Source organism: Mus caroli, unplaced genomic scaffold (assembly GCF_978045245.1).
Source record: "Mus caroli unplaced genomic scaffold, Mus_caroli_1 scaffold_3, whole genome shotgun sequence".
In the NCBI taxonomy this organism is placed as follows: Eukaryota; Metazoa; Chordata; class Mammalia; order Rodentia; family Muridae; genus Mus; species Mus caroli.
Window position 1 is genome coordinate 7,717,105 of NW_028227258.1, and position 21,316 is coordinate 7,738,420.

The following is a 21,316-nucleotide window of genomic DNA, read 5'->3' on the forward strand; positions in this document are numbered from 1 at the left end:
CACTGTTGAGATGTGAATATTGTACCAAAATGCTGTGCATGATTGATGCATGATATTTGGAATTTGAGGTTTCCAAAAGATTGATTTAAAAGTCCTGCCCAGGTAGTTTATAGTGAGAATGGAAACAGGGCTCTAGAGATGACTCAGACAGTGAATCATTTGCTGAACAAATGTGAAGGCTTGAGTTTCGATCCCTAGCACCCACATAAAAAGTCGAGTGCACAGACATCTGCAAACCCAGCACTGGGGAGAGAAGCAGGTGGGTCCCTGGAGTTCACTGGCTGGCTAGCCTTGTGAAGTCGGTGAGCTCTGAGTTCAATAAAAGACTGTCTCTACCTCTAAACTTAGACATGTGTGCATGTGAGTACACAGGTGCATGCACAAACAAGCACGCATGCTACATGTGCCCTGGGATGCCCACGAAGATGCTAGAAATTGAATCAAGAAAAGGTCTTTCAGGCTTGTCAGTTTTCGCGTGAATGCTGAAAGCTTTCTCTGATGGGATTTATTTTAACCACAGTGGGAAGGAAGCTCCAGAAAGCACCTGATCCCCTGCAACCTTGGCAGGGAGCATAAAGTGTGCTGGGTCTGGGAGTAAGAACAGTACAGACTATGAGTGCAGAATGAGGCCACAAGCTATATATGCTGCTCCCCAGTTCTGTCCGAGAGCTGGTTCAAATCTGAGACTGTCCAGAAAGAAAGTAGACTGACTACTTGTTTCAAGGCATTTACTAAGAACAGGAGATAGGGGCAGTGCCTGTCTATTCGGGGTTCCATTCTTTAGCATCTACCAGAGAAGCCTCACACACAGTAGGTGCTTAACAAGCACCGTGTAATGAATGTAGTCCTCTGTTTTTATACTATCAATGAAGGATGATTATATTATGGGTGTGGTGCCCACGCCTTTAATCCCAGCATCCAGGGGGTAGACTGGAGGGAATCGAGAGCTCTAGGCCAGTCCTTGCTACATAGTGAGACCTTATCTCTAACACAGAACAAAATAACTCTCCCCCAAAGCAACAAAGACTACAGGTACCTTCCTAAAGAAGATGTGCACGTGGAAAGTGCGCATGTGGGAAAACGTACCGTATGTTATCAGAGAAATGCCAACTAAGACGAGTTAGCGTTCAGCACAACGATAACCATAACCCAGAACTGGGCATCAAGTGAGAGGCAAGGGTGGACCAACCCAGATTCTCCTCCAGTGCTAGTGGGATGCAACCACTTGCCCCACTTTGAGAGTCAGTTTGTTCTTTGACTGTGCTAAACACACTTTCTGGTTAGTGCTATAGTTTTGTTTTTTGAGATGGGGTTTCTCTATGTAGCCCTAGCTGTCCTGGCAAGCCTCAAACTCAGAAATCTGTCAGTTTCTACCTCCCAAGTGCTAGGATTGAAGATGTTCACCATCACCCAACTGCTAAACACATTCTTACAATGTGATCCAGCAATCATGACTTGGTCTTTATTCTCAGGGATTTGAAAAGTATTGCTATTTAAAGGCCTGCATGTTGATGTTTAACATCAGTTGTTTTTTTTTTTTTTTTTTTTATTGCCAAAAGAGATGTAACCAAAATCTTTTTCGTTGGGTGAAGGGATCCACATACAATGAGCTGTTATTCAGTGTAACTAAAGATGTACACTACCACCACCATCACAACCATTGGCTTGAAAGGGACATTTTTAAAGGCTCTATTATGATCAAAGTATGTTCATATTTAAAGGAAACAAAAAGGATGAAATTAAAGGAAGCATGGTCAGACTATTCTCACGCTATCTGGTGCTTATAGCACAGTCTACTGAGTAAGGCCACAGTACACATTTGCCAGGCGCCCTTGACGGCTCCTCAGGCTCTTCAGGACTATCTACACTTTCCTGGGCTTTTTAAACCATGAACCTTTTATTTTCTGTATATAGTCTTAACGGAGCTGAAAATTATCACAACTACTTATTTGAACTTCTGAAGTGAAATACAAAATTTATATATTCCTATATAAATATATTAAAATTTAAAATATAAATTACACACACACACACACATATATATACAATTTACAATATTACAATATATACAAATTGTATCTTTAAAAGCTTACATTGATAAAATATATCAAAGGGAAGGTCATTAAAATTCACAACAATATTGTCTTATTTACTTATTTATTTATGGTTTTTTGAGACAGGGCTTCACTGTGTAGCCTGGACTGTCCTGGAACTCACTTTGTAGACCAGGCAGGACTTGAACTCAGAAATCCACCTGCCTCTGCCTCCCAAGTGCTGGGCTTAAAGGAGTGCGCTACTACACCCGGCTTTATTGTCTTTTGTTTGTCTGAGACAAGGTTTCACTCTATAGCTCTGGCTGGCCTGAAGCTTTCCATGCAGACCAATTTGGCATTAAATTCAAAGAGATCTGCCTGTCTCTGCCTCCCAAGTGCTAGGAATAAAGGTGTGTGTGCTACCACACCTAGCAATACCATCATCATCATCATCATCATTTTTTTTTCAGATACAAAAATATACAAGGCTTCAGCCCCAGACCACATATAGCAAACATGAATGACGTTTCGCAAAAGGCAGAGGTAAGTAAATCTCTGTGTGTGTGTAAGTGGGGTGGAGAGAGGCAGGAAGAGCTGAGTAATAATACATGTTTAACTGGGGATTGTGGGAACGGTCACAGTTAGGTGTTTGTGCATCTTGATATTTGTAATAAGGTTACAAAGAGAGAAGATTCCGTTTGTGCACGGTTGTGGGTTACTACTTGATCTGGGTTCCGAATCTCTGCAAGGCAGTGAATTCTAAGCGCAGTGGTCTTAGAAATGATTCCTTCAATGCTGTGTTAATGAGGCTTGCACCTTTGGAGGTGATACTTCAGTTTTAGAAGGAGGACTCTTAGCATCTTCTAAAAACTGCAGTGAGAGTCCTCTCTTTTCCCCGTTCAGTTTCTTGGCTATGGTTACTGAGAATTGAGAGATCCCAGATGCTGACACTCCAAAGTGACAAACTAAGAGACTACGAGGGCCAGATCTGCCACATGATCTGTGGCAGACCATTAGGACAGAGAGTTTGGCATTCTGACACTCAATTTTATTTACAGAAACTTCTTTCAGAAACAAACTTCTAAATAAGATGAGAAGAATCTGCATTGCTAGTTTTAGAACAGGGAAACCATTTCTCTAGTCTCCCATTAGACTTACTTTCTTCAGGGTTTTCCTTCTAGAGCCTAGTCTATGTAGTTGGTGTAGCCACTCTGCACACTTTAATGGGGTTTTGGAAGTTGCATATGGGCGGTGCGACGGGAGACAGGAATCGCCTCTTGTGGGGTTGAACTGGCCTTCAGCTTTGCCTATACTATCACAGCTATCTGTCTGCAATATGGACTTACCTCAAAAGCCCAATCAAAATTCATATACTTTACTGACTGACCTTTTTTAATTTCTAAGGGGGGTGGTGTTAATTTTCATCTTTAATAATAGGATGGAAAAATAAAATGGACTTTTTAATTAGAGTTCAATATCTGATTTTTATATTGTACTGTCCTTCAGCCTCAGTAAAAAGCTACCATTAACTGGGGTTTCGTTTCTGAAAATTTTTGATTTAATAAAATTTCTGCTCTCATATTTTCTGTAAGTTCAACTTAAGTTTTAGAGAATATCTAATCAGGCTGTGATGATCCAAATAAAGGGTTGAAACTCATTTCTATCTTTTGATAAATATTGTATCTTGTTTTTAATCTTTGCCTAATTTCTTCTTTTTAAACTTTTCTTTATTTTCTTCTAACACAAAGATTCTGCTTTCCTCATGTAAACCTGTCCCTAAATCCTATGTGCCAAAGCTTGGCAAGGGAGATGTAAAGGACAAGTTTGAAGCCATGCAGAGGGCCAGGGAAGAAAGAAATCAAAGGCGATCTAGAGACGAAAAGCAAAGAAGAAAAGAACAATATATTAGAGAGAGAGAATGGAACAGGAGAAAGCAGGAGGTCATTTTACTTTATTCTTGTGAAAATGTTCATGCTCTTCATATTTATGCATTGTTCCCACTAACATTCCATATAGACCATGGTTAACACTGCTTTTCACGTCTGTGAGCTGACTTCCGTGTGCTCCCCTGTCCCTGTCTGCGGTCTCTCACTGCCTACACTGCCTGCTGTCAACCATGGTCCAAACCATCCAGCCCAGAGGCAAACTGAAGCTTTAAATACATTCCATTACAGTATATTTTTATAACTATCCTTTTATAATTATTTGTTCTTTGTCTCTTACTGTGCCAAATATATATTTTTCTTATATATAGATATTTTTCATACAAGAAAAAACAGCATGCACAGGACTCAGCATTATCGGTGGTTTCAGGAATCCACGGGATATCCTAGAGGGTTCTTCTGCAGTGTGGGGCAGAGGGGCTATTCTAGTATAATCTAGTCTAATTTTGAAATGTGTTCATATTTATTTATTCAACCACCTAGATTAAAGAAATGCTTGCTTCTGATGATGAGGAAGAAAGTTCTCCTAAAATAGAAAAGGCTTATGTCCCAAAGCTAACAGGTGAGAGCCTTGAGGACTAAATATAAATGAGATTGCAAGAGAAAGAAACATGACAAAATATCCAAGGGTTTTTTTGTTTTGTTTGTGTGTGTGTTTAGGGACAGTTAAAGGTAAATTCGATGAAATGGAGAAACACAGACAGGAAGAACAAAGAAAGAGAACAGAAGAAGAAAGAAAACGCAGAATTGAGCAGGATCTGTTAGAAAAGAGGAAAATACAGCGCGAATTAGCAAAAAGAGCGGAGCAGGTAGGTGCTAAATGCTACATTGGGGGTTATTTCTGTAACTAACAGAACAAATGAGAACTAATCAGGATGTTGCTGAATTAAAATACTTAGTACAGTATAAACTTATTAATAGTGGCTAGCCTAAAAATATTATCTAAAAGGAAAATATTCACGTTAGTTGCCCAGTAGTATGGGCAGAATGGGCCTATCTTAGGAGTGATATTTTTATTCTGTATAATCTTACTAATTATTTCTACATTCCTTAAACTGACTATACTCCCAACTTTTCTTGGTATCTTTGAGAGTTCTATAAAGCTTTAGGACATTTTTACATATAGATTATTCATAATTACAAAGCACAATTATGGCTTTTCAATAGCAGTATTTGTAAGTGCTACCCTATATGCTCATGCGCCATGTGCATGCAGTGTCCACAGAGGTCAAAAAGCATTGAATCCCTTGGGCTGAGCCATCATGCATGTGCTAGGAACCAAAGCCAGGTCCTCTGAGAGCACAGAGATGCAGAGGTGTCTTAACCACTGAGCAGCCTCTCCACTCCCTTAAGTTGATGTGCTATGCTCCATTCATCTTTACTGTTTTCTAAAGAGAAAAGTGATAATGCAAATAAGGCATTATTGCATGCCTGAAAAATCCATTAACTTCAATTTTGCAAATATTGTCTGCTGGAAGACAGCAGCTCCTTGTTTGCTGGTGAATGGTGTGTGCTGCGCTAACCTTAAGAAGGCTGGGGATTTCCTACGCTTTGCTTTATATCCTTGTCTGAAGAATGCCATGGACCTCAGGGTCGCCTCTAGGTTCTAGTGATTAAAGGTGAACATTCATTTTATGGTGAAACTTTATAAGGAAGTCAAATTATAAAATGAGAATTATTAAATGTTTATATTTAATTCAAAATTTTAAGCATGTAGATATAGGAGTTAAGATTATAGTTATATCAAGATTATAAACAATCCTGAAGTATATACATTGTGACATCTAACACAGTATACCGTGTATATATATAAAATATATTTCTGTCTTCTATACTTTCAGTGAGCCTGACTATAATAAAGACTAGATGTTCAAAAGTAAATTAAAAAAATGCCGGGCATGGTGGCGCACGCCTTTAATCCCAGCACTCGGGAGGCAGAGGCAGGCGGATTTCTGAGTTCGAGGCCAGCCTGGTCTACAAAGTGAGTTCCAGGACAGCCAGGGCTATACAGAGAAACCCTGTCTCGAAAAAACCAAAAAAAAAAAAAAAAAAATTACACACATACACACACATACATACATATATATATGTATGTATGTGTGTGTGTGTATATATATATATATATATATATATATATATATATATATAATCATGAAAAAAAAAGTCAGTGTGTTTAGAGCAAACACTTGCTGTATGTGGGGTGCCATAGAACCCTGGCTAATAATGTTTTAGCCCTAGGAAATTAAGAGTACCACAGCAATGTAGTAATAGTAACTTCTTCTTGTAAATATGGAAAGTCTAATTCTCAAATAGAAGCACCTTTTCCGCTCAAATTTAACATGACTTCATGTAGTACGGTGTAATGTTTGTTCACAGTTTACCAGGACAGCCCAGCGTGCTGGGAGGTGCTCCTGAGCTCAGAAAGGTTAAAGTGACCACCAAGATAATTGCCAATTCTAAGATTGCAGGATCTTAGAAAGACTTGAAAAGGAATATACCTTGTGTATTAGATATTAGAATAAAAAAAGTTCATTGGAAAACCCTGTAGGTGAATTATCTGGTTAACTCTGAAGAATCCTGATGGACAAAATTAAGTCCATCCTTTTGGTACAGAGATGGTCTTGGTGGGAGACGGGATCTTGAGAAGAGGCAGGGAAAGAAATCTGAGGAAGAAACAAATTTGCTTTACATAAAGAAAAAAAAGTTTAGAAACAGTTATGTAGTGTTAACTTGTGAAAGTCAGCAATAACTGAATGTGAATGTCTGTTTTTGACTATACCAGTAGCACAGCACCCCTCAAATAAACGTATCGTTCTCCATGTTTGTTGAAAAAAATACACGACTGCATCTTTTGTTGCCTTATGGTGGTTTAAAGTGAACAAAAGTAAAAGAAAGCAACAGCAACAGAAATGTAAGCTTCAAAAAATTAAAGGCCCACAGACCAGGGCCTGGAAAAGCTGAGGAGATAAGAAACTTAGATTTAAAGAGCTCTTTCTCTTTCCTGTATTCTCACTGTCTGGCTTCTCAGAGTTCCTGGGTCTTTTTTTTTTTGTTGTTGTTGTTGAATTACTTGATTGTTCATTAGAAAACAGTTTATTTTGTAATTAACTGTTGTATTTTAAATTTTACTGTTCTATTTTTGAGACATGGTGACACTGTAGCCCTGGCTGGCCTGGAGCTTGACATATAGGTGAGGCTGACTTTAGACTTGCAGAAGTCATCCTGACGAACTTTAACTTCATAATAGTTCTTACTTGTCTGTTGCTTATGTTTCCTTTTCCTGAGATTTCAGACACCACATTGTTAGAATCACCTATTTTCTCTCAGCAGTTTGCTCAGGTGTCAGCCCGCCCATTAAGCCAACCCAATGTTTCTTGTGCTTCAAATGGCGGCCTTTCCCTAATTCAGAATGAGAAAATATTATAAGTACCAGAACTATCCTCCTTGTAAAATCTACCTGATATTTCTACCATATCAGTTACATTCTTGCCGGGCATCTTTGATAAGAAATAGGGTCACAGGCTGGGTGTGGTTGTACATGCCTTTAATCCCAGCATTCAAGAGGTAGAGGCAGGCAGATCTCTGTAAATTTGAGGTTAGCCTGGTGTACAAGGAGAGTAGGACAGCCAGGGCTACACAGAGAAACACTCTTTCAATAAAAGATGAGAAAGAAAGAAAGACAGACAGAGGGTCACCACTATTTGATTGCTTGCGATGAATCTTCCTTCTACTATCTCAGGGGCAAGAGGATAGAGGGCACTTTTTTATATCTCACTTTAAATTGCTACTAAGTTAAAAATCAGTCCTTGTAAGCTCACAGTCAAGTTGAAGTTTTACCAGAAGCCATGGATAAATTACTTTCAGATGTATGTTTAAAAGCATCAAGCAGAAATTCAATGTAATGTAACGATATGAAATTCTCATTCAATAGATTGAGGACATAAACAATACGGGAACCGAATCCGCATCAGAGGTAACAGACATTTCCTTTAATGAAACATTCACTGAAAATTACCTGATTCACAAAGCCATGTAGAGGCTTTTAGTTCACTATTGAATATAAATATCACAATAACAAAAGTCAATGTTTTGTAAAGGCAAGAGTATACTTTGACTCTTACAAGCAGTGTGTTCAAAGGAAAGTATGCTTCTGCCTGCCCGGTGGGCCGTGAAGACCGCGTCCACGAGTCTTTTAGGGACACGTTTCCTGAACTAACATGGAAAGCTGTTGAAAGCTGACACTTTAAAAGGGATTTTACTTTCCACCATTTGTCCTCTTTCCTCACAGTCCCTAAGAGCTCATGTCCTGGTTTTCACACACTAGTGTACAGAGGAGTGTGTATTACAATGAAGGAATGTCCGACAGCCATAAAAACATAGCCCAGTTAACTAGCAAAGTTAAAGGTCCAGCCAACCAATTTGATGGTGTGCGTAAAATTATGATACAAAAGTTGGAAAATTTTTAATTTAGGGGCATATGTTATACTTTATAATCTTTATTTTTGAAAAAAGTTAAGAGATAACGATAAATTTGTAGTAAAACCAATTAAAATCGATTTTGAGAATGCATTTAGCCATGTGTAGTAGTGCAGGGTTTTAATTCTAGCATTAAGGAGGCAGAGGCAGGTGGATCTCTGTAGTTCAAGGCCAGCCTGGTCTACATAGCAAGTTCCAGGATAGTCAGAACTACATAGAGAGACCCTGTCTCAACAAAGAAACCCAAGAATTTGTTTTAATCGTTAATAGGATAAATGCTTTACAGTTTTATCTATATTGTGAGCGTTAGTACATCACTTGGGTGAATATTCAATGGCTTTTTTCATTAAGTACTGAAAAGCTTGGATGGAGAGGCAGATTACGGAGTAAACGTTGCTGTCTGTTTAACCTTAAACCATCCACCGTCAGATTGGTTTGAAGTCTGCTCACGTGCACACCACCTTTTGTGCAATTGATGTAGAGTGTCTACAGTAAGGCAATGTTACCACAGTTAGTGACTTACCAGTAAACCAACTCCATCTTTCAAATCATAGACTGCTTCTTGAAACTGCCATCAATGGATCTCAGTAAAACTGATTCATGCACAGTGAGTTTAGAGAAAAATGTAGTTAATAGCAATGAGTTTAAAAATAAGGTTTTTTGTTTGTTTGGGTTTTTTTTGTCCTTTATAGCCTTGACAGCAATGTAATTCACCACTTATGGAGGTGAAGTACCCTATCACCTACATTTTTATTAAGGATATGGATGCTAATTATGTATCTTACACATAGGAAGGAGATGACTCACTACTTATAACAGTGGTGCCTGCCAAATCGTACAAAGCACCTGGAAAAACAAAGGGTCCTGAGGACCTGGACAGAGAAGAAGGAAGTGGGAGGAGCAACCATGAAGAAGATAAAATGAGATGTGAAGAAGAGTGCCGAGTTCTCAAAGAAGCTAAATGTCTTTCATTAGTCATGGTAATTTTTTTTTACAAGAATAAATCAAAAGTTTAGTTTAACAATTGCCCTTTGGGTAACAAGTTTGTTTGCATAGGATGATGAAACAGAGGCCAAAAAAGAATCACATTTTCCTGGAAAATTGAAATCAACTTTTGAAGAACTGGAACGACAAAGACAAGAAAATCGCAAGAAGCAAGCAGAAGAGGAAGCGAGACGACGCTTAGAAGAAGAGAGACGTTCCTTTGAGGAGGCGAGAAGGCACATGGCAAGTATCTGTTAACCTTGCCTTTCACGAGAGGCAGCGTGCTCCCCAGACGCTTCCTGCAAACCCAAGGCGGTCTCTCTAAATGGGGGCACCTCACTTCACTGTTCTACTTTCATAGTACTATGGATTGGACCTAGTACATACTAAACAGGTGCTCTACCACTGACACCAAGTCCTAAAAGGCATGTTTTGAAACTGTATGTATTGAAACTGTATGTATATTTATATACAATATACATGCATACAGTTCACTTGTATATATTTTTTTGAGTTTTCACTTTGTTATCCAATATGCTTTGGACTTTTATTTTAATATTGTATACTATGTTAATATAAAACTATTACTCAATGCATGATTTTTTCTTTCTGTATAAGTTAAACAGTGTATTTAATGATATGGTTGTAGGACATTTTCAAGTCAGATTATGAATTTTACTTGAGGTGCACAGGTTTAGAATTTCAGCTACTTAGGAGGGTGAAGAAGGAAGAACACACATTCAAGGCTAGCCGGTACTACCGAATCAGTCAAGAGTTAAAGGCCAACCTGGGCAATAATCACATATTCAGTGATGGATTAAACCTTGAGCCTTGTGAATGCTCTCTCACTAGCACTTGTCTAGCAGTCACAAGGCTCGAGGTTTAATCCCCACGAGTCCCCAATACTATAGGAGGAGGAAAAAGAGGAAGAGGGAAGGAAGCACAGATTTCAGCCTCACTTAGAAAACTGAACAGCTATAATTTTCAAAGTTACCATGACCTTCTTGATCAGCTTTCATTAATGATGTTATAAAAATTGCAGCTCAACAGTTTGAGTTTTCTAGACATTATATAAAATGTTATTACTTCTGGCTGGGTATGGTGGTGCATGCCTATAATCTCAGCATTTGAGAGGTAGAGGCAGGCACGTCTCCGAGTTCTAGGCCAGCCTGGTCTGTATAGTAAGACTCTGTCTCAAAAGCAAATAAAATATTATTCACTTTAATACCTGCAAATCTTAATTGGCAAGCAACCCAGTAAAATATTAATAGGGCTCAATTCATATTTAGGTGAGCAAATCAACTGTGTAATGAATTTTATATAAATACCAGATGGCAGTCTTTTTATCTGATTAGTATAAGGAAAACCACTGTGGTTCATAGTGAGGAAACTTAAAAAATCTGAGTCAGGGTGTTGCTGTAGATTTTGGTAGTCCTGGAACTTACTATGTAAACTTGGCTGGCATTGAATTACAGAGTTCCTCCTACCTCTGCAAGTGCCTGAATTAAAGGTGTACGCTACCACACCTGGCAGGAAAATGCTTACAAATCACCAATGTCTCACCCTCTCCAGACTCTGTGTATGTGTATATTCACCTGTACAAACTAATAAGTACAAACTAATTTGTTTATGAGAATTAACAGTCAGCATGAGTCCTTTAAAATTTGGAACAGTCTCTCTTGTTTAAAAGCTTGATTGAGAAATTTTATTTAATCTTGAGTACATTTTTTTATTTGTAACTTCTCTACATATGGTCATTTTATCATATAAGATGTTAAAAAGGAAGAGAGAATTTGGCCAGGCATGCGAGGCAGTGTCAGTCACATCGCATTGAGTTCAAGGCCAGCCAGGTCTACAGAATGAGTTCCAGGACAGCCAGGGCTATTTTAGAGAGACTCTGCCTCAAAAAACAAACAAACAAACAAACACAAAAAAAAACCCAAATGAAGATAAAAATAAAAAGTAAAAAGGAATTGAAGTATTCTGGGAGCTTTGAAATAATACTCTTGTCTAGTTGCTAGCCACATACCTTTCTACCAGTAATCCATTCCTGTGCCCAAGAGTCTCAATTTTTAGTAATGTATAGTTTCTTTATTAGGTAAATGAGGAGGATGAAAACCAAGATAGAGAAACAGTTTTTAAAGAGTACCGCCCAGGAAAACTCAAACTCAGTTTTGAGGAAATAGAAAGGCAAAGGAGAGAAGATGAAAAACGAAAAGCAGAGGAGGAGGCCCGAAGGAGAATAGAGGAAGAGAAGGCGGCATTTGCTGAAGCAAGGAGAAGCATGGTAAGACAAAAGCTAACTGAGAATCCGCCTGTCTCTGCCTCGCCTGTGCTGAGACTGCAGGTGTGCACCTAGTTTTACTTGGGCTCTGGGGACTCAACTCAGATCCTCATGCTTCCAAGACAAGGACTTTACTTAATAAGGTATCAAGTCTAGCTCAAGGATTCTGTCTGTAGAGCCTGTAAATGAAATGGCTAGACTCTGAGCAGGTACAGCCACCCTAGCATCTCTGCAATCTGTGCAAGAGGCTGAGTGTCAGCATTTGCTTCAGTGGGTGTTGAGAAGACAGGATTACTAATGCCGTGCTAGCACACAAGGCTGGGGACCATCATCCTTCTCTGGAAAGATACATTTCTTTAGGCCAGGTCTGAGTGTCAACAACAAAACAGGGGTGGAGTGGAGAGATGGTTCAACTGTTAAGAGCACTGACTACTACTCCAGAGGTCCTGAGTTCAATTCCCAGCACCCACATGGTGGCTCACAACCATCTGTAATGGGATCTGTTGCCCTTTTCTAGTGTTTCTGAAGAGAGCATATATACATAAAATAAATAACTTTTAAAAAGACTCAGGAAAAAAAAAGAGAACAAAACAGGGAATTTCCCCTATCATCCCCCCCCTTCTGCTCCTTCTCTTGTTTTATTCTCTTCTCTGCTGTCCTTTTCTCCTTCATTCTTGCCATTTTAATCCCATTCAATCTATATTAGATGATCAAATCACAATTATCTAACTTCAAAATACCCAACATTTTTTTAAAGATTTATATTATTTTTATGAATACATTGTAGCTGTTTCCAGACACACCAGAAGAGGGAATCAGATCTCTTTACAGTTGGTTGTGAGCCACCATGTGGTTGCTGGAAATTGGACTCATGACCTTTGGAAGGGTCTCTCCATCTCTCCAGCCCCCCAACATACTTTCTTGCATATTGATATCTAATTTGTCAAAAAGTTAAAACTTTCCACATTATGTCAATGTTTGTAAAATAGTTATCCGAAGAATCAATTTTAAGCACTTTAACATAAAAAAGATTATATGTAAGTACACTGTAGCAGTCTTCAGACACTCCAGAAGAGGGTGTCAGATCTCGTTAAGGATGGTTGTGAGCCACTATGTGGTTGCTAGAACTCAGGGCCTTCAGAAGAGCAGTCGGTGCTCTTAACGCTGAGCCATCTCTCCAGCCCCAAAGAATTGTTTAATGTTTATGAGTACACTGTTGCTCTCTTCAGACACACCAGAAGAGGGCACCGGATCACATTACAGGTGGTTGTGAGCCACCATGTGGTTGCTGGGAATTGAACTCAGGACCTCTGGAAGAGCAGTCAGGACTCTTGACCACTGAGCCATCTCTCCAGCCCTGCATCCCCTTTTTGCATTGTAATTGCCTTCTGATAAAATAGCATAGCATTTGTTCCTGCCTGTTCCGGGCATTCTACCAAGTACTTGGTTTAATCACTCAAATAAGAAACTCAGAACCCTGAAACATATATGCCTTCAACTCTTCATTCATGCCCAACTGGCTATAAACCCCCATTTATTTGACTCCCCGACTTACTCTCTCATTTCACTACTGTAATCTATATAACTGTTGCTATTCCTTGCCTGGGACCAAGTCCTAACTTGCTTGCTTTTTTGCCTGCAAGCCCATGTCTGCAGGCCACAGTTCAGATCTAAACAAAAGTGTTTATCTCCAGGACACAGAAAAACAGAATTAAATTGTTTTTCATGGTAAAATGTATCCGCTATCACTAGCTTACAAGCAAAGGTTCTAGTTGCAATTTTGAGATTGCCTGTATTCAGGAGGTGATCATAGAGTAGAACTGTTATTGGAGACTGGGAAGATGGCCCAGCTAGATAAAGATGCCACTAAGCCTGGTGACCTAAGTTGACTCATGGTAGGAAGAAAGAACTGACTCCTGAAAATTTTCTTCTGACACCTGCATGCCCCCCCCTCCAATAAATAAGACAGATAAACAATTTTTTAAAAAGTTAAAACCCTACAGTTGAGAGCCTACCTCAGTATTAGACAGTGTACTTAGTATTTCCAAGCTTCACTTAATCCTGAGAGAGAACCATAATAAAATTGCCACAGGGAGGCTCAAGAGAGGTAAGTAGCTTGCCCATGCTCACAATCAAATTTATTCATATAAAGTTACAAAATTACAAAAAAGCGCTGTCTGTTAATTATTCACATTTCAAATGTCTTGTAGCATATAAAGTGAAAGATTTCACTCTGGCACTTTCACACACGTGGAACATTATAATCTTACTGGAAATATCCTGAAGCTGGACTTGTGCCTTTGCTACCTTGACTTTGGATAGGTTACTTTTCAGTCAGTCCCTCTGGTTCCTCCTGTGCAAACCAAGGATAGTAATCCTATGCTATTTTATAAAGTTACTGGGTTAGATATATGTATTTATAACTGCACTGGCAGTTTTAAGAATATATGAACTATTATGTCTTTAAAACATCTTGGCAGTAAAACTGCACAATTAAATGGCATCATGGCCCTGCTTTTTTCTGATAAAAGCTTATGACGATACAGAAGTAACTCAGTAAGACTATGATTTTGGAGATTCACTTCAATCTAAAGAACATCAATTTCTGATTCAAATGATTCACTGTATAAAAATGGAACATGCTTTGTTCATTTCAATGGAGAATTGATGTACATGGTTATCATCATCCATATCACAGATACTCCAGGCTACAAGAAATACCTTTTTAGTATGCACAATTCTGAAAAAATATTTATTTTAAATAGGTATTAGATGATGATTCCCCAGAGATTTATAAAACAGTCTCTCAAGAATCTCTTACTCCTGGAAAACTGGAAATTAATTTTGAACAATTATTAAGACAAAAAATGGAAGAAGAAAGACGGCGAACTGAGGAAGAACGCAGGCATAAACTAGAAATGGAGAAACAGGAATTTGAACAACTGAGACAAGAAATGGGAAAGGTAAGAATGCTCACTTAGTGCTGAGTATTTTCCCTACATTGCTTTACCTTGATGTATTGTTAATCACACGGATATTTGACATAAATTTATTTATGACACACATATAGGCTACCATGTCTGACCTGGTAGAGTGTAGCAAGGAATGTGGCCCAACATGATACTGAAAACACATTTAAGACGTTAAGATCCTTTTAGTGATTTATTTGCTATAACTAAATTGTGGTTCTCCTGTGTGAGCGAGCCTTGTAGGGAACAGTGTCCTAACACAATGTAACAGGACAGTAGAGCTGTTCTTCCAAAGAACTGAGATGCAATCCCAGCACGCACGGCTCACTACTATCCACGAGCTCCTGATCTACGGGATCTGCTGCCCGATTCTAACCTGCACAGGGCATGCATGTGGCATACACACATCATGCAGCCAAAGCATTTATATAGAAAATAAAAAAAATTAAGTAACCAATATTGTTATCTAATTGTGGGTCCAAAGCACACAGTAGTGATACTAGCAATTAAATATACCAAAAAGAAGCTGTTCAAGGCCTTCTTTATGTGAAAGATTAGAAGTTCTTAATAAGGATTTTTTTTTTTCAACTTAAGACTTATTTCCTGTGTTCTGCCTGTGTATATGTCTGGCAAGCAGTGTTAGTGGAGGCCAAAGGAGAATGTCAGATCCCCTGAAACTGGAGTTAAATTCTGTGAGCCTTGATGTGAATGCTGGGCACTGAACTCAAATTCTCCGAAAGATTAGCCAGTGCTCTTAACCACTAAGCCATCTTTCCAGCCCCAGAAATAAAACTTTTAAAATAGTACATATACACATGATTCCAGTTGTCCTATGAGCTCCAGGCATCTGCTTCGTTGTACTTCCCCACACACAGAGACTAAGAGGGAACATTTATTGTAATTTGCTGATACTCAACATTTGGAAATCTTACTCTTTTGAAGGAAGAAGAAGAAAATGAAAGCTTTGGGTTGAGTAGAGAATATGAGGAATTAATTAAATTAAAAAGGAGTGGCTCAATTCAAGCTAAAAATCTAAAAAGCAAGTTTGAAAAAATTGGACAATTGTCTGAAAAAGAAGTACAGAAAAAGATAGAAGAAGAGCGGGCAAAAAGGCGAGCAATTGACCTGGAAATCAAAGAGCGAGAAGCAGAAAACTTCCATGAGGTACATTACTGTTGTGTTTATTATCTTCATCTTAAAACGGATTCTAGTATTTACAGTTCATTTTGGTATATATGTAATAATCTGGAAACTAAATAGCAAGAGTCCATTAAGTTCATATAGCACTCAAGAGTCCACAAGGATGGGGATGGGAGAATAGAGAGGGTGCAGAATGGAGAAAAAAGAGAATAGCAGCAAACAGTAGAAATAAGTAAATCAGGGAGATAGTTGGTCAAGCAATTGTTCTAGGAACACACAAGTGAGCTAGGGCTATGACTGAAAACCACTAACTATGCTGTATATTCCCTATTACCATGAATTCATATTGGACATAGTGTACCTGGAGGTTTGCAGGGCTAAGGCATTTAAGCATGAAGTTAACAGGTACAGCTCTGTACCTGTCATAGCCTCCTCTAATGCTACCAGGTTACCTTTTGAAGAAAATCCTTCCACAGTGCCTTGTGATCCAAGCCATCAATAGCCCAACTTTACTTAGCATTCAGGACCTTTGATGCTTTGCTCCCTACCCCATGTGTCCTCTCTACACCATTCAGGACTCCATGCTTTACCCAGGCCTTTGCTTCTGAAATGCTTTCTGCAGGCAAGGTCTTACCTTTTACAGTCCTACGGAAATAGTATCTTTTAGGGTCTGAGGCACCTTCTCATTTGAAAAGCATTCTCACATTATACTAAACATTTTAAGGCAGAGAAATATTGTTACTAAGGAATTTTCTAGTCATGAAGGAAATGGAAGACAGGCATAACCCTGAAATCTTGACTCTCCTCTTCCCACCTCCTGAGCACTGACTGGGATTATAGGCACATACATACATACATATGTATGCTTGGCAATACATTTGTTTTCCAGAGTCCCCACCCCACCCCCACCTCCCCGTGCCACCCTGGCTGTTCTGGAATTTCATCTGTAGAGCAGGCTGGCCTCAAACTCAAGAGATGCACCTGCCCCTGTGTTCTGAGTGTTGGGAATAAAGGCATGCACCACCAACCCCATGTAAGACCCAATTTAACAAAACTGAGTAAAAATTTTCTTCTAGATGGCTGCTGAGGACCTTACTATTGTACCATCATTAGGGCAACCAGCTGATGCTGGCTTAATCAGATCTGGTAAAATACTGTTGTGCAAGGCAAACAAAGTCTGACATTGGTTCTGAGCTTGGTGAGATGTATGTCCATGTTGTAAAACTGAGGAGTAACAGCTGGAAGTAGTAAAACCATAGTCTAGTGAGGACTGAAGTTTTCACTGGGTATGCTGTACAAGGCTAAGTTAAAATCTAATCTTGAAACGTCATGGAAAGTGAAGTTCAAACTGGGTATGCTGACTTACTGCTCTAATCTCAGCACTTGGGAAAGGCAGGGTAAGTTTAAGGACAGGGCTCTAGGAAACCCTTTTGTTTTCCTCCAAGAGAGGGTGTTTCTCTGTGTTGCCCTGGACCTCACTCTGTAGACCAGGCTAGCCTCAATCTCAGAAACCCCCCTGCCTCTGCCTCCCCCGTGCTGGGATGAGACCAATCTAATCAAGCAAGCCAGTAGACATCATTATAAAATCTGTAATAAAACTGGCATGTTTGATGTGTTACTTCCAGCTCTCACTTGTGAGATTAGGATGTCAAATTTCATTTATCCACTATGGATTAGGTGAAGAGCTTTAAAAAACTGCAGGTAAACTGTTAACAACCTCCAACCATGGACTTTCCCTCCAACCTTTAGACTCTAGTTCTAATCTTCGGAGGCAGACTTATGATTTTAATGCAAGCCTAGTATACACGAGTTCCAGGACAGGGTACATAGTGAGGTCTTGTTTGGGGTTTGGGAATCAAGTATCAAAATTAAAATTCTAGACTTCAAGGTCTAATTCATCTATGTAAATTGATTAAAAAATGCAATGTCCACTCTGATAGCACTTTTTATCCCCTATTTGGTTAACCATTTGGTTAACATAGTGTTTGACTTTAGAGTCTTGTTTCCCAAGGCAGACATCAAACACCACTTTCCCACCTCCACTTCCCATGAAGCCTTAGGCACATGCAAGCACGATACCAGGAATCACATTTGAGGACTAATGCATGCTATACACTCTCAACCTCATTTGATTTTCTAATGCTCTACTGTGTCTCTACTGAGTCACTCACTGCGTTGTTCTAATATCCTAATATAAATATCGGTGCTCTAGGACACTCATTCCATGTAAAACTTTTACTTCCCTATAGCATCAGCTTAGTAAAACTGATAGTGGAACATAGCATCAATGTTTTGACAGTTGACATTCCTTTCAGCTAGGTTTTGCTTATTCAAACCTTTTTCTTCTCTTTCTGAGACTGGTTTTGGGAGGAAGCTATACAAAGAATGAATTTGCACAAAGTTTATGCTGAATCCTAGAAGGGAGATTATAGGATCCAGTTATACCATTAGTGGACTGGCTTGACCATTCTTTCATATATTTAGTAAGATTTATGGTAATGAAAGCAAACCACTGTTAACCCACTCACACAGCAGTGTGTCTCAGAAGTGCTGCTCACTTCCACTTCTGGGGTGCTGGGATCACACACTAAGGGTCCTGTGCATACTAGGCAGGCACTCTACCAGCTGAGCCACACCTTCAGCCCAAGAACGTGTATTTTCTAAAAACAAACTACAGCATCACAGGCAACTAGGCACCACTTGACAGTAAATAAGCCGCACAAATATGCTGCAGCCATCATGTAGGTGTGTATGTAACTATTACCTGATGCCATAGTTTTAGGAAAAGTGTAACTAAAATGTGATCTGGCAAAGCAAGAAACCAAACTCATCAAACTATGCATGTACCCATGAGTCAAGATTTTCTTATAAAGGTACCCAATCTACAGTTTGTTTCCTAATTTCCATTTAATTGGGGTACTTTATACATACAGACCCCGCCCCAGTGCTATGAAAACATAAATTGTAAATTTTCTAGAGACCAAGAATTTATGGCTGTGAACACAACTTAGTAGGCAGTATGCGCCTAGCATTCAGAAAGGCCTGGCTTCAGCCATTGATACCACATAACACTGATTTAGTTTTCTTGCAGGACTGAGGTTCTCTGCCAGGCATCCACAGAGCAGCTCACAACCACCTGTAATTCTAGTTTGAGAAGGATCCGCCCTTATTCTGATTTCCACAGATACTGGATACTCAAAGTATTACAGACACAACAGCCCTACATGCAAATTTTAAGACTACTTTTTGGTTTTGTCAACCTTTTCCTGTTTTGTTAGACTTATATATACAGTATTCTGCCTGCATAAATGCCAACCAGCCAGAAGAGGGCATCATTATAGATGGCTATGAGTCACCATGTGGTTGCTGAGAATTAAACTCAGGACTCTGGAAGAAAAGCCAGTGCTCTTAACCGCTGAGTCACCTCTCCAGCCTGGTTTTGTTGACTTTTGAAACCAATTTAACCTGTTTATACCACTGTATCGAAGATTAATAATTTACCACCCAACTGGCTTTTTTCTAGATACTTTTTGATAGGTTATTTTCTTGGCTTCCAAAACTCACCCTCATCACATTTCCCACATTCCAGATACTTCTCCACTTATGTATTTCGCCCTGGCATCTCACCAAAATTTACACATTTCTAAAATTTCCAGAAGCATCAAGGATAATCTACTCCTTATGTAGTAGTGGTTAGAGTTTATTTTAAAGTTGTCATGTACAATATTCTGTGAAAGTATGTATGTATGTGCATAGAAAAGTAAAAGAATCTTAAATGAAGTCCTGAGTTAGGCAGACTAGGTGAGGAGTCCAATAAGATGCTAGCCTTTAAGGTATGACTAAAGTACTGTAAATTGTTTCAAAACAACTCATTTCCCTGAAAACCTGAACAGCTACAGTATAATACAAAGCAAACCAAATACATTCAATGTTTTGTACCTATAAATTACTGAATCGTGAACACATCAAGTTCTTGGCACACAACTTTCCTCCATTCTTTTTAAAGGACGATGATGTTGATGTAAGGCCTGCAAAGAAGAGTGAGTCTCCTTTTACTCATAAAGTGAACATGAAAGCCAGGTTTGAACAAATGGCAAAGGCAAGAGAAGAGGAAGAACAAAGAAGAATTGAAGAACAAAAGTTACTACGAATGCAGTTTGAACAGAAAGAAATCGATGCGGCATTACAGAAGGTATGTATAAATGGAGATGGTGCTCTAAACATGTCTGCAAGCAATTAAGAAACGTCATAGGCTAGCTAGCTTGCAAGCCACTGGAATGGTTTAGGTAGTAAACTAGCTCTTTTCTGTGTCAATGAAAACCAGGGCATCATGCATGCTACCCAACACTCCGCTATATCCCAAACTTCTCTTTTTTTACATTCAAAATTCTATTACTAAAATAAATATCAACTTGATAATATACTTATTTTAATACAGAAAAGAGAAGATGAGGAGGAAGAAGAAGGTAGCATTGTTAATGGCTCCACTACTGAAGATGAAGAGCAAACCAGATCAGGAGCCCCATGGTTCAAAAAGCCTTTAAGAAATACCTCAGTTGTAGATAGTGAGCCAGTCAGATTTACTGTTAAAGTAACCGGAGAACCCAAGCCAGAAATTACATGGTGGTTTGAAGGAGAACTACTGCAGGATGGAGAAGATTATCAGTACATCGAAAGAGGTGAAACTTACTGCCTGTATTTACCCGAAACCTTCCCAGAAGATGGAGGAGAGTACATGTGTAAGGCAGTCAACAATAAAGGCTCAGCAGCCAGCACCTGCATTCTTACCATTGAAAGTAAGAACTAATTGGCTTTTCGATCCTTTGTTTTATTAGGAAATAAATAGGAAAACAAAATCATCCCTCTCCTCCTTCTTTTCTAGTGGATGACTACTAGGCTTCCCTCTGTACTTGGGACTCTCTCCAACTCTCTCGACACATCTCTGTGGAGGGGCCAAAAAGGAGACCGGAGGTGCCACTATACTGACTTACTCTTTCCCTAAATCTTCATTACCATGCTGTGCAAAGTCAAAACATAGGTTCTGACAGACTGTCAGAACCTAAGACAAAAGCTTCATATTTATAGCAACTAATACTTAAAGTATACAGTTTGCATGAATAAACGGAACATTTTTTACATTTAAATTAGCTACTGTCAATGAAAATGAAAATGGAGCGATCAGTAGATTTAGTAAAAAGTGATTCATTTTGATTTAAATTTCTAGCTTTAAAAATAAGTCTGTAATGTCAAGTGTAGTGTTGCATGCCTTAATCTCAGCACATGGGGGTAGGTGGATTTCTGAGTTCCATGAGAGCCAGAACTATACATAGTGAGACCATGTAACCCTGGATCCTAACAACACAGTCTGTAAATAAAAGTTTATTATGTTCTAATATTGGGTGGTTTTATATTTAATTTTCTGGGAAACATGTTGTGAAATCATAATAAATCTACCTGTGCATTAGAAGGTCCTTTTCTTTATTTAAA

The 21,316-nt window shown here is 39.0% G+C and overlaps 1 protein-coding gene across 6 annotated transcripts in view; it reads left to right on the forward strand.

Annotated features, from left to right (window-relative positions):
• The window catches only part of Nexn (nexilin F-actin binding protein), a 29,114-nt gene extending 7,822 nt beyond the window's left edge, over window positions 1-21,292 (forward strand). For 2 of the 6 annotated variants that reach the window (XM_029475376.2, XM_021158561.3), the window contains exons 2-14: window positions 2,504-2,576; window positions 3,782-3,973; window positions 4,460-4,538; window positions 4,637-4,785; window positions 7,908-7,949; window positions 9,244-9,432; window positions 9,509-9,679; window positions 11,535-11,723; window positions 14,486-14,683; window positions 15,632-15,853; window positions 19,836-20,021; window positions 20,268-20,625; window positions 20,712-21,292. In XM_029475376.2, coding sequence (XP_029331236.2) covers window positions 2,504-2,576; window positions 3,782-3,973; window positions 4,460-4,538; window positions 4,637-4,785; window positions 7,908-7,949; window positions 9,244-9,432; window positions 9,509-9,679; window positions 11,535-11,723; window positions 14,486-14,683; window positions 15,632-15,853; window positions 19,836-20,021; window positions 20,268-20,625; window positions 20,712-20,725 — 2,062 coding nt within the window. In that variant the 3' untranslated portion in view covers window positions 20,726-21,292. Of the gene's footprint in view, window positions 1-2,503; window positions 2,577-3,781; window positions 3,974-4,459; window positions 4,539-4,636; window positions 4,786-7,907; window positions 7,950-9,243; window positions 9,433-9,508; window positions 9,680-11,534; window positions 11,724-14,485; window positions 14,684-15,631; window positions 15,854-19,835; window positions 20,022-20,267; window positions 20,637-20,711 lie in introns of those variants that run through there. The other 4 variants (XM_085835396.1, XM_085835397.1, XM_085835398.1 and 1 more) reach the window with 4 other exon arrangements.
• Window positions 21,293-21,316: the final 24 nt, after the last annotated feature.